Source organism: Mustela lutreola, chromosome 7, assembly GCF_030435805.1.
Source record: "Mustela lutreola isolate mMusLut2 chromosome 7, mMusLut2.pri, whole genome shotgun sequence".
In the NCBI taxonomy this organism is placed as follows: domain Eukaryota; kingdom Metazoa; phylum Chordata; class Mammalia; order Carnivora; family Mustelidae; genus Mustela; species Mustela lutreola.
This window is the reverse complement of record NC_081296.1, coordinates 147,689,212-147,701,722: the sequence shown is the minus strand read 5'-3', so window position 1 is coordinate 147,701,722 and position 12,511 is coordinate 147,689,212. Positions and strand designations below refer to the sequence as shown.

Sequence of the window (12,511 nt, the reverse complement as noted above, 5' to 3'; positions counted from 1 at the left end):
GGGTATATGTATTTAGGACTGCTTAGGGAATATATCTTGTGACCTAAAGTTGTAAGAAATGTACTGTGCTTTGGGTCCACAAAGAAAAAAATGGGAACACATGTATTTGCACAGTTGACCTAACATTTGTGATCCTGCCAACTGAAAATAAACTTTGTGTCATGACAGTAGAACACAGTTTTCGATTCCATAAGCTGCATTGTACTCTGTGTTGATTAGAACCTTGTTTATTTATGAACAGGCTGTTTATATCGATGGCAAAAACAAGGGGACGGAACCGTGGGTCGGGTACTCCACTTTAATCTGTGGATTTTTCTCCCCTAACCTGGGTGGGGGCAGGGCCAAGCCTTTCTGTACGTTTGAAAACGCGCATCTTTGAATGCCTGCTTTCTGCCTGTTGGGCTTATGACCAAGCAGTTAATCCCAAAAAGCGGAACTGACGTCGACCGACGTTCCAACTGAGACAAAACGAACAATCATCCTCTGACAAAGTGCTGATGGGCTCTTCCTGCAGAGGAGTTAGAGGCCCTCCTGCTAGGTGCGACAGCGTCCGATGGACGTTATCTGACACCTCATTCCAGAAGAGACCCCTGTATTAGAAGGAGGGGGAGCGGTCGCGAATTGTCAGGTGCAGCCGTCAGGAACTAGTCTCGCTGTCCCGGGGACCGGGGGAGGGGGCAGGCAGGGAGTGCCCCTGGCCCAGGCTCCTCTGGGAGGCAGTCCGGCTCCTGCGGTGGCGGGAGTGGATGCCCTCCGTCACCTGTCTCGGGCCGGGTGGCGGAGGGTCTCGGGACCCCAGGAGAGGTACAGTCACTGCAGGGCTGTGGTGTGTCCCTAGTGGGAAGGCCAGCTGAAGTAGAGAACTGATCCATCGCCCTGCTCTGTATCGAGAATGATGTTAAATTTCTCTTATATCCCTTTATTTTTTCTTTACCGCATCTCAGATTTACATTTTTTATGGCACTCGGTCAAATGCAGAGTTTGTGATCCACAGTGGTTTTTTCTTTGACAATAATTCACACGACAGAGTGAAAATAAAGCTGGGAGTGAGTAAGAGTGACCGGCTGTATGCCATGAAGGCCGAGGTCCTGGCCCGCGCCGGCATCCCCACGTACGTATAAAAATGCGCACCTCTTCCCTGTGTCCCTTGAAGTGTTTCCGGTTGCGTAGTGTTTCGTTGGTTTGTTAACACAACTTCTCCAGAGTGGTTTGTCTCCATGTCTTTGTCCCTGCTACACAGCACATTTAGCCAGAGGCGCCGGGAGACTTAGCAGCGTTTTAAGAGAAAGCTCATGGTGTCGCTGGGAGCACTCACGGTCCGTTCCAGGGGACGCGGCCTGAACTCCTCGTTCAGTTAAATAAATACTGTGGATCATTAGTGTCTTTCACCTTGAAAAGGTTAATGACCCGGATCAATTTGTTTCATTTAATTCTTTGCCACCATTAGTTTCTGTAATGAAGTCATGATCCCCAGTGATTTCAAGAATTTCTGGCTAAATTCTTGAGGATTTTCTTGCATTTGAGGTGCAAAATGATAAGACAAGAATTATGATTTATTAGTTCTCCAGGGATTGGAGGAACCATTCTTAATGAAAATGGATTATCCGGACCTATTTTTATTGAACTTGTCAATATTTAATTAATGATTAAAATGTGAACTCAACATAACTTATTGCTAACATTTTTAAGAACCACGGGCACTCTTGAGTCTGTGAGTGTGTTGTGTGCACCGGAGGTGAAGGCTGGTGGAGGCGGCCCCGCCGTCCCCCGCGGGAGCCTGCCCTATGTGCTTCCCTGGCAGCCAGGGCGGTACTGCGTGTGGTTCTGGCACGGGGACAGGCTCAGTCGCACGGGTTGGCGCCCCTCGAGCGTGACCCACCTGTTTCTTGGTTTGTCTGTCTCTCTTGTTTCCCTGTTGTTGGTTTGTCTTGTTTCTTAAGTTCCATGTGTGAGGGAGATCGTACGGTGTGAGTGTGGCGTGAAGGGCTCTCGCTTGCCGGGAGCAGGTGCCCAGGCGGGGGGACTAACGCGGCTCCCGCTTTTGTCAGGTCCAGTGTGTTTGCGCTGCACTCCACCGAGCCGCCGGTCTCTGCCCAGCTCCTGGCTTTTCTCCGCGTATTCTGCATGACTGAAGGTAAGTGATGTCGGTGGGGGGCGGGGGGGTGTTGACTTTTAAAAAAATGAATGAACTGTAAATCATAGATTCAGATTAAAGATACACGTGTTAAACTAGAGCACTTTTTGGAGAGGGGGAGGATGGCACCGTTGCCAGAGTGGATCTGTTGGACTCTGGAAACGTTTCATTCAATCCTTGATGTGTCGGCAGTATTCATTTGTCATAAACAACGGATTCTCTATTGCGTTGGAAGAAAACTTAAAACATCCGGGATCGCCTGAGTGCATGTAAAACTCTGTGTCTGTGGACGGTAGTCTCTCTGTCACGGTGCGCTGACATCTGTGAGTGCCCCGGACGTCGTGGGGTCAGTGTGGTGTACGGGGGCCACAGGACTTCACTAGGCAACCGGCTCTGCTTTCCACATCCGAAGCTGCCGGCAAGCTTTTACCGTCAGACATCCTGAGAGTCGTCAACGCCGCAAACAGAGTCTGTTTACATCACAAAATGTTCTGCAGCCTCTGATTTCGGGTACAGAAAGTGTTAAATTTATGTATTGAGCCTCTACTTTTTATGTTTGCTTAAGACAAGCCATTTGGGGTTTCTTATACTGAGATTTGACCTCTCGTGGTTGTGTTTCCCTTTTTTTTTTTTTTTTAAAAGATTTTATTTATTTATTTGACAGACAGAGATCACAAGTAGGCAGAGAGGCAGGCGGAGAGAGAGGGAGGAGGAAGCAGGCTCCCTGCTGAGCAGAGAGCCCGATGTGGGACTTGATCCCAGGACCCTGGGATCATGACCTGAGCCAAAGGCAGCAGCTTTAACCCATGGAGCCACCCAGGCGCCCTGTGTTTTCCTTCTTTGTCTGGAAATTTACTCCCCCTCCCACACATCCCATGGTCCTGAGGTTTCACTTCAGGTTTCTACTTTTTTTAAGTTCTTATTTAAATTCCAATTAGTTAACATACAGTGTACAGTGGACAACATAGTGGTTCCCCGTATGCCATGTGCGGTCACAGGTGCACTCCTTAATCCCCATCACCGATTCCCCGTCTTCCCCGCACTCCCCACTTCCCCTCTGGTAACCAGCAGTGTGTTCTGTAGAGTTCAGAGTCTGTTTCTTGGTTTGTCTGTTTCTCTTGTTTTCCTTTTGCCTGTTTGTCTTGTGTCTTGTTTCTGAAGTTCCACCTGCGAGTGAGAGCATATCGTATTTGTCTTTCTCTGACTGACTTATCTCAGTTAGCATTATACTTTTTAGCTCTGTCCATGTCATTGCAAATGGCAAGATTTCATTCTTTTTGATGGCTGAGTAATATTCCACTGTGTATATATACCACAGTTTCTTTATCCATTCATCAGTCTGTGGACATTTGGGCTCTTTCCATATTTTGGCTATTGTAGATAATGCTGCTGTATACATTCGGGTGCCCGTATCCCTTTGAATTTGTATTTCTGTATTCTTTGGGTAGATACCTAATAGTGCAGTTGCTGGGTCATAGGGTAGTCTAGTTTCAACTTTTTGAGGGACTTCTCTACTGTTTTCCACAGTGGCTGCACCAGCTTGTGTTCCCACCAACAGTGCACAAGGGTTCACCTTTCTCCACATCCTCACTGACACACATCGTTTCTTGTGCTGTTGGTTTTAGCTGTTCTGACAGGTGTGAGGTGGTATCTCATTGAGGTTTGGTGCATTTCCCTGACGCCGAGTGATGTTGAACATCTTTCCATGTGTTTGTCGGCCATGCGTGCCTGTCTTCTTTGGAGAAATGTCTATTCATGTCTTCTACCCATTTTAAACTGGAATATTTATTTTTTGGGTGTTGAGTTTGTTAAGTTCTTTATACATTTTGGATACTGACCCTTTACCAGATATATTCTTTGGAACTATCTTTCTCCATTCAGTAGGTCGCCTTTTACTTTTGCTGACTGTTTCCCTTGCTCGCCAGAAGCTTTTAATTTTGATGAAGTCCCAGTAGTTCATTTCTGCTTTTGTGTCCCTTGCCTCAGAAGTTGCTATGGCTGATGTCAAAGAGGTTGCTGCCTGTGTTCTTCTCTAGGATTTTAATGGTTTCCGGCCTCACATTTGGGTCTGTGATCCATTTTGAATTTACTTTTGTGTGTGCTGTAGGAAGATGGTCCACTTTGATTCTTTGGCATGTTGCTGTCCAGTTTTCCCAGCAACATTTGTTGAAGTAACTGTCTTTTAACATTGGATATTCTTTCTTGCTTGGTCAAAGATTAATTGACCATGTAGTTGTGGGTTCATTTCTGGGTTTTCTGTTCTGTTCCATTGATCTTTGTGTCTGTTTTTATGCCACTGCCATGCTGTTTTGATTACTGCGGTTTTATAGTATAACTTGAAGTCCACAGTTGTGATGCCTCCAGCTTTGTTTGTCTTTTCCATGATTGCTTTGGCTGTCCGGGGTCTTTTGTAGTTCCATACACATTGCAGGGTTGTGTGTTCTAGTTCTTGTGAAAGATGCTGCTGGCATTTTGATAGGAATTGCACTAAATGCGTGGATTGCTTTGGGTAGTGTACACACTTTAACAGTATTTGTCTTCCCAATCCACGAACATGGATTGTCTTTGCATTTCTTGGTGTCTTCCTCAGTTTCTTTCGTACGTGTTCACTGGTTTCTGAGTACTGATCATTTGCCTCTTTGGCTAGGTTTCTTCCTAAATACCTTAAGCTGTCTTCGGCGCAGTTGTAAATGGGATTGATTGCTTAATTTCTCTTTCTGTTGTCTCATTATTGGTGTATGGAAATGCAGCAGATTTTTGGATGTTGATTTTGTATCCTGCAACTTCAGTGAAATCACTTACCAGTTCTAGCAATGTTTTGGTGGAGTGTTTCGGGTTTTCTATATATAGTATCATCTCTTCTGCTAATAGTAAAAGTTTTACATCTTCTTTGCTGGTTTGGATGCCTTTTATTTCTTTTTGTTGTGTGGTTGCTGTGGCTAGAACTTCAGGACTATGTTAAATAACCATGGGGAGAGTGGACATCTCTGTCTTGTTCCTGACCACACAGGAGGACCCCTCAGTGTCTCCCCGTTGAGGGTGATGTTAGGTGTGGGTCTTCCATGTACGACCTTTGTGACATTGAGGTTTGCTCCCTCTAAACCTACCTTGTGGAGGGATTGTTACGGTGAGGAGGCTGTACTTTGTCACATGCTTCTTCTGCATCTGTGGAGAGGATCAGATGGTTCGTACACTTTCTTTTATTAATGTGGCGTATCACATTGATTGATTTGTGAATATTGAACCACCCTTGCAGCCCAGGAATAAATCCCAGTTGATCATGGTGAATGATTCTTTTAATGTACTGTTGGATTCGATCTGCTGGTATTTTATTGAGAATTTTTGCCTCCGTGTTCATCAGGGATACTGGCCTGTCGTTCTCTTTTTCTGTGGTGTCTTTATTAGGGTAATGCTGGCCTCATAGAATGAATTTGGAAGCTTTCCTTCTTTTTATATTTTTTTGATAGTCTGAGAGTAGGTATTAACTCCTCTTTATATATTTGGTAGAACTCGCCTGTGAGGCCACCTGGCTCTGGACTTCTGTGTTTTGGGAGACTTTTGACGACTGATTCAGTTTCTTTGCTGGTGATTGGTCTCCTCAGTTTTCTGTTTCTTCCTGTTTCAGTTTGGTCGTGTCTTTCAGTTACATGTGTCTAGGACTTACCCATTTCTTCCAAATTGTCCAGTTTGTTGGCCTGTAATTTTTCATAATATTCTCTTAAGAGTGTCTGTATTTCTGTGGCAGTGGTTGTTACATCTCCTCTCTCGTTCGTGAGTTTACTTACTTGGGTCCTTTTTCTGTTCGGTAAGTCTGGTTAGAGGTTTAGCGGTTTTACTAATTTTTTCCAAATAACCAGCTCCTGGTTTCATTGATCTGTTCTATTGTTTTCTGTTTTTGTTTTGTTTCTTATATCATTTATTTCAGCTCTGATCTTTATTATCCCCTTCCCTGAGGTTTCACTTGTGTGAGTGTGTGTGTGTGTGTGTGTGCGTGTGCGCGCACGCGCGCATGCGTGTTTGCTCTTGTAAATTAACTTAAATCCTGTGCAAACCAGATTGGGTAGGAAGAAGTGAGCAAGTGAGTTACCATCTGACTGAACAGTCACTCCTCCGAAGGAAGCTGCCCTAGCGGCCGGGAAAGGATGGACTGGTCCCAGAGGCAAACTGTGGCCTGTGGTGGGGAGTCTGCTGGGCTCTGCGGTCCTCGGGCCCCTGTCCTCACGTCTGGATGCAGGAGAAATGCTGGCCAGTCCAGGGTTTGACATTAGGGTGGAGGTGGTTGAGACCGTCCCCAGATAGAGGCAGCGCAGACGCCAACTACAGAGCCCACAGAGTGGCGAGATGGCACTTGTCCCTTCTGAGGGGCCACATTGCTGGAGACTCACTGTCCCTCAAGTTAGAGCTTCGGCGGGTGTGTACTTTGGGGCCCATTGATTCATTTTGGCGAACCCAAGTCAAGGGTGTCCTGTGGGCTCTTCTTGCATACAAGGCAAGGTAGAAAATCGAAGGTGACAGTTCGTATCCTAAAGGAGTTTATAGCTAAGAGAGATGACAGTGATACTCGTCCCTGTCATTTGTGACGGTGCTCAATTGTGGTGCGGACTTCATGTAAGTTCCCGTCAGGCTTGTGGGGCGTAGGGATTCCCACCGTGACTGATGTGGGAAGTCTGGTTCGCAGAGCAGGAGTGACCTGGCCCTCAGCTAGCAGGTGGAGGCCCCATGCCAGGACTGGCGCTGCTCACCCAGAGCCCACGTCCCAAGCATCCCATGTGGCTCCTGCTGGTTTGAAAAGAACAGGATCCGTGGAAAAGATCTGGTACCCCGGGGGTCTAAACGAACCAGCGTTTGACACGGAGCCAGGCTCAGGAGCGAGGGCCCCGCCCACTCTCTGGGGTGACCACACAAGCGCTCCTGTGGTGCTGGGCAAAGGCGCAGAGCCCCCGTGGGGACAGAGAGGATCTGTCAGGGCTTTGTTAGCTGCAGGCAAGCAGGGGAAGGGGCTACTCCCGAAGCCTCCGGTCACATGGTGACGCGGCCTCACGTCCCCCCGTGGGGTTTCATGTCCCCAGTAGAGTGAACGAGCCCAATTTCATTGTTAAAAGTAGCAGAGAGAGAAGGCTCTGTTCCTGCCCCTTAGTTCTCCAGCGCTGAGGGCAGAACCTGGGTAGGCTTAGGAAGAAGACAAGACCGGTGACCTCGGTGAGGGGCTTCTGAAAAGGACTCTCTACCACTGAGGAAGCCTGTTTAAGATTTTCAGGGCTTTATAGAAACTGGGACCCAAAATATAAAACCCCTGAATTTTATCATGATCTTCTGCTAACAAATGCTACTTAATAAATCTCCTTTTTGAACATTAGATTAACTTATTTTTTCCTTAAAAAACAAACGGCTGGAACCCTTTCGGTCTGCTCATTGTCTTTCGTGTCTCTTTAGTCATAGAAAGACAATTCGTCGTGTCAAGACAGTTGATGTATTCTTCTTTGAATTCCTCTAATACTAATAAAAGTTTGGTTTGCTGGCAGCACGGTCTTCAGTTTGAATTGTAAATAGTGACAGCTGTGGGGCACCGCTCGGAAAGGGGTAGTGTCTCGTAATTACATAAGGAGTCGGGGCGGATTTCCTGAGCATGAGCAGGATCGGCACGTTTGGGTCTCGAAGATCGCGCGCGTGCCGGGAGCGGGAGTGCTCCGAGCGCTTGCTCGGTCCTTTCCTCTTCTTAACTATGTTTCAAGGTAATTGAGGTGTTCACTGGTGTTTATTTGTAATTTCTGTTTAAATTCCTGACAAGCGAGGGATAGAGGCACATTTTTCATTAACTAAGGTTCTTCTAGTCCATTTTCTTATTTCTTTCAGTTTGTGGTTTATGTGTTGTCAGAGGAGATAAGGAGCTTTGTCGGGTCCCCTGCTGCCGTGAGCACCAGTCTGACTTAAATTTAGAAGGGTCGCTGGATCAGGTGCTGTCACCTGTTCGTACTGTTGACATTGTGCACCGGGACGTGTGTCTGACCCCGCTGGTGTGACTGAGTGTGCAAGCCCGCTGTGGTCAGGATAGGGGATGTGTCCCTGTAGATTGTCCTTAAAATGTATCTTGTGAAACTGCCTAAAAGCTCTCAGTGTCCCCCATAAAGGCTACGAGGGATGGCGGATTGCGCCAAGGCTTGGTCGGGACCCCGACTCAGGCAAGCTGGGCCTGACTTTCTCTGGAAGAGCCTGCGATGGCCAGGCCCGTCATCCGGGGGAGCTTTTCGCCACAGGAGGGTGACGTCGCTGGGGAAGATCTTTTCCAAGGTGGGCTGCTTGTTAAAATGAGAAGCCGTGCTGTTTCCTCCCTCACAGATGGCTGTTTGTATTTCTGCAGAAGAACTGAAGGAACATTTGCTGGGAGATAATGCTCTGGACAGAATCTTCACTTTGGGTAATTCTGAATACCCTGTTAGCTGGGACAATGAGGTCAGACTTTGGACATTTCTTGAAGATCGAGCCTCGCTTCTTTTAAAAACATACAAAACAACTATTGAGGTAATTCGATGGCTTCAATGAGGATTTGAGCTTTGGCATGTTTTCGGGGATTTTTAAGAAGAGATTCTGTCCTAAATGTAACTGGCTTTTATCAGCAAAATTGTTGTATATCTGACATTGTTCATTCAACTTATTAATATTTTCCTACTTAACACATTTATACTTGACCAAAAGAATTCTACTGAGGCGTTATTGGCTAGAAGGAGAATCTTAAAAATGATTCAACACTTGTCTGGAATTTTAAGTTTTCTTTTGTGCTTTCTAGGTTTACCATTGCCCCGCTAACTTCACCCGTTCCTCCGTCCTTCCTTCCTTCATTCAGTCCGTCGCTGAGCCTGGGGCTGGCAGTGCACGAGACAGACACTGGAACCATTTTTAAATAAGTCAAGTTCCTTGTCAGATGTGGTGGGACCCCATTTGATTTGGGCTCATCGTTGTGGTTTTATGATCACTTTCTTGGGATGTAAATAAATACAACACAACGTACGCTTGTAAAGTGTACAAATTGATATAAGCGCATAGTCCTGCAGCCACCGCCACGGTCAAGTTCTAGAACCTTCTGTCACCCCTTGCATTTCCCTGGTGACCCCGTCCCTGGCAACAACTGATCTGCCTTCTGTCGCTGTGCTTTTGCTGATTTAGGCTTCTTATAATTAATGTTGCTCATTTTCATTTCCCAGGAAGACAAATCCTTCCTGAAAGACCACGACCTCTCTGTTCGCGCAGCAATGGCCATCAAGCTGCGCTTAGGCGAAAAGGAGATTTTGGAAAAAGCGGTGAAGAGTGCGGCTGCAAACCGGGAGCACTACCGCAAGCAGATGCAGGCGGGGGCCGCGCTGCCCCGGTGCGAGGAGAGCGGCGCGGCGGGCGCCAGGCTGCCCCTGGCCTTGCGGAACCTGGAGGAGGAGGCCGGCGCGCAGGAGACCCTCACCCTCACGGAGGCCGTCAGCAGGGCGAAGGCCGTGGAGAACGGGCTCGTGAATGGCGAAAACTCTATCCCCAACGGGACCGGGTCAGAAAAGGGAAGTTTAAGTCCGGAGGAAAGTAAAAGAGCGACGGAAAGCACCAAAGAATGTTCTTCAGACAGCACGGAGGGCGGGAGCGCGCAGTAGCCCGGAGAGGGCGCCGGCGGCGGGGAGTGCAGTTGAGCGGAAGTTCGCGAAGCCCTGTACATCGCTGTGTTTTCTTGTTCACTTTCTTCTTTCTGCAGAGAGGAAAACATGTTTTTGCTGCTTTATATAAAAATGATTTTTTTTTAAGTTATTTAAAAAAAATCTAGCTTCCTTCTTTAAGATTGCCATCTTGCTTCTGGGCAAAACAAGTTATCAAGCCACCACGAGGTGCTTTGGAAGATTCTGTAGACCCATTGTGGGCAAATGTGTTTTCTTCCTGGGGAAGAATGCGGTTCTGCTGTCAGCTGTGCTTTTGTGGGCCCGTCATCCTGACAACCGAGGGAGCTGCTCTGCCTCCTGCAGCGGGACTGGGTGGCGGCGCTCTGGGGGCTCAGCGGGGGCGGGGGCGGCGGGCGGTTGCACAGCACAGAACGGCCTTGGGGTTTGGCAACTTGAGGATCGGGGCAAAACCTTTTGTTCCCCCCTAAAAAAATAACACCTGGTACTGAAAGAAAAGTGAAGGTGGCAACCTTATTTTTAATAGTTTTAAATGTTGATGATAATCCTAATGATATAAAGACACACACACACATCTAGTGATTTCTAAAGATTCATCTGCCTTTTGTGTTTTGTTTTCCTGTGTTAAGAACTTGTCCTTCCTCCTTGAATCACAGTAGGACATGCATCATTCTAATTTCCAGCGTTGACTCTGATTTTACGGTGTCGCGTTTGATTGCCCGCGTCGTCCTGGAGCGGCTGCGGACTGCGGCCACCCCCAGCTCGCCGTGGCGATGTTCAAAGTGAGGCGGCTCCCTGGCTTTTCTGGTTTTCACAACAAGCTAGAGATTTTCAAAGCTACACTTTTGAGTAAAAAGCCTTATTAAAAGGAAAACATGATTAATATTTTCTGTCTATTCCTTTTCTTTAAGTGGGGACAAAGCCTTTGAACTGAGCCTTGATGCAGACGTCCTGCTTGCTCTCGGAGCAGGCTAGAGCCGGTGTGAACGCGGAGCAGGCTAGAGCCGGTGTGAACGCAGCCTGCGCCCGAGCTCTACCTGCCCTGGGGAGGCAGAGGAGCAGGATGGGCCTGAGGTCGCCGCTCCCTGGCCTGCACGGGGAGGGCCTGGCGGCAGCAGGCACACACCAGCAGGAGCTCTCTCACGTTGTCGGGGAGGCCAAGGCCCGGGATGGCGAGCCCCGAAAGCCCCCAGTTCTCGGGCCGCGGACGGCCGGTCTTCCTCAGCTGTGAGTTCGCACATGGTCTCTGAGGTCCGTGAAGGGCATCACTCCCGTGTGAGTGACTAGCCCCGCCGTCTTGGGACCAGTGCTGCACGCAGGCCGTCTTCAGAATGCGCTCCGTTTCTCCTCGGAGGAGACGCGGTCTGCTGATGAGTTGCTTAATCCTGCGCGAGGACGCGTTGTCTCCCAGAGCCCAGGGGGCGGTTAGACACGAGGGGCAGGTGTCACTCTTCCACGCCGCTGGCCGCGTCTTCCCGTGTGGGCTGACACCCGTAGCCCCTCGTCGACGGGTCTGCAGCTCCGGCCTGCGGCTCCGACCCGACAGCAGACTCGCCCGTCAGCTCGCATCGGAGCGCTTCCCCAAGGTGCGTGGCGCCTGTAAAACCCACGGGTCAGCTTTTGAGGTGCTGTCTGCCCTGGCGGGGGAAGCCCCCCGGAGACCAGGACTTGAATCACCGATACGTAGATATATTTTCTCGTTGGTTTCCAAGTTAAGTCTTGGATTAAATACAACCTTGGAAAAATTATGTACAGCTGAGATGTAAAATAGTGTCAGGAGATTGGGTGGTTGTCAGAATATTCCCCGGAAAAGACGTGAGTCCAGACGGAGCCGGCAGAACCGTGGGTGGGAGTCGGGCTCCGGGTCCTGGCCGCACCGCACCGCTGATGGGGCTCGTCACAGCCCCCGGGACTCTGCTTCTTCTCTTCCTTGCACGGTGATTATCAGAAGCCCCTGCTTAAAAATGTGAAGATTGCTCTGACCACTACCTCGCCCCGTGGCAGGTCTGTTTGTGCAGAGAATTGGACCAAAAAGTGATTATATAAATTAGGCTCTGATTCAAGGACAGTCTTTGCATTTGTGACCTAGAAATGACCCTCATAAGAACTAAACTCTTTTTTTTTTTTTTTTTAAAGATTTATTTATTTGAGAGAGAGAGCCTGAGTGTGCACACAGAGGGAAGGGGGGAAGCCGATGCCTCCCTGAGCAGGGAGCCCAACAGGGAGCCCCACCCCAGCACCTCAGAATCATGACCGCTGAGCCACCCAGGTGCCCCAAGGGCAGAACTTTTGCGGTAGGAGGACAGAGTATCTGTCGAGCAACCTCGCTTCCCTGAGTTGGCCGGCCTTGCCCTCGGCTGACGGGGGAGGCCGCGGCACACGTTCGTCACCCTCCTGCCCCATTTGGGCGCCGCAGAGCCAATGCTGGTGCAGACACTTGGAACCACAGCTCAAGCGTTTGAAAATCGAGGAAAAGTGATTAAATTGGCATTGAAGAACCCTCATTGCCATCTGTCATGAAAATAGACCTTTCTCTCAAATCATTTTAACAAAGTTTACTTTTTTCTTAATGCTTTTGGATATGAGGCTGTTCAGGCTAGTCTCTGGACGGATGCCAGCCTCTGCTTCTGTTTCTCAGCTTTGTGTGTTATTTGTGTAAACACTTAGCAATTAGATTTCACCAGCCTAGAAAAACCACCCAGTTTCTCCACGCAAACTGGCAATTGAT

General features: G+C 48.5%; 1 protein-coding gene across 7 annotated transcripts in view; it reads left to right on the top strand.

Annotated features, from left to right (window-relative positions):
• SETD3 (SET domain containing 3, actin N3(tau)-histidine methyltransferase) overlaps positions 1–10,668 on the top strand; it is an 85,850-nt gene extending 75,182 nt beyond the window's left edge. For 5 of the 7 annotated variants that reach the window (XM_059183074.1, XM_059183075.1, XM_059183077.1 and 2 more), the window contains 4 exons: positions 945–1,111; positions 2,049–2,134; positions 8,493–8,653; positions 9,334–10,668. In XM_059183074.1, the coding sequence (XP_059039057.1) occupies positions 945–1,111; positions 2,049–2,134; positions 8,493–8,653; positions 9,334–9,765 (846 nt within the window). In that variant the 3' untranslated portion in view covers positions 9,766–10,668. Of the gene's footprint in view, positions 1–944; positions 1,112–2,048; positions 2,135–8,470; positions 8,654–9,333 lie in introns of those variants that run through there. The other 2 variants (XM_059183078.1, XR_009355864.1) reach the window with 2 other exon arrangements.
• The last annotated feature ends 1,843 nt before the right edge of the window (positions 10,669–12,511 follow it).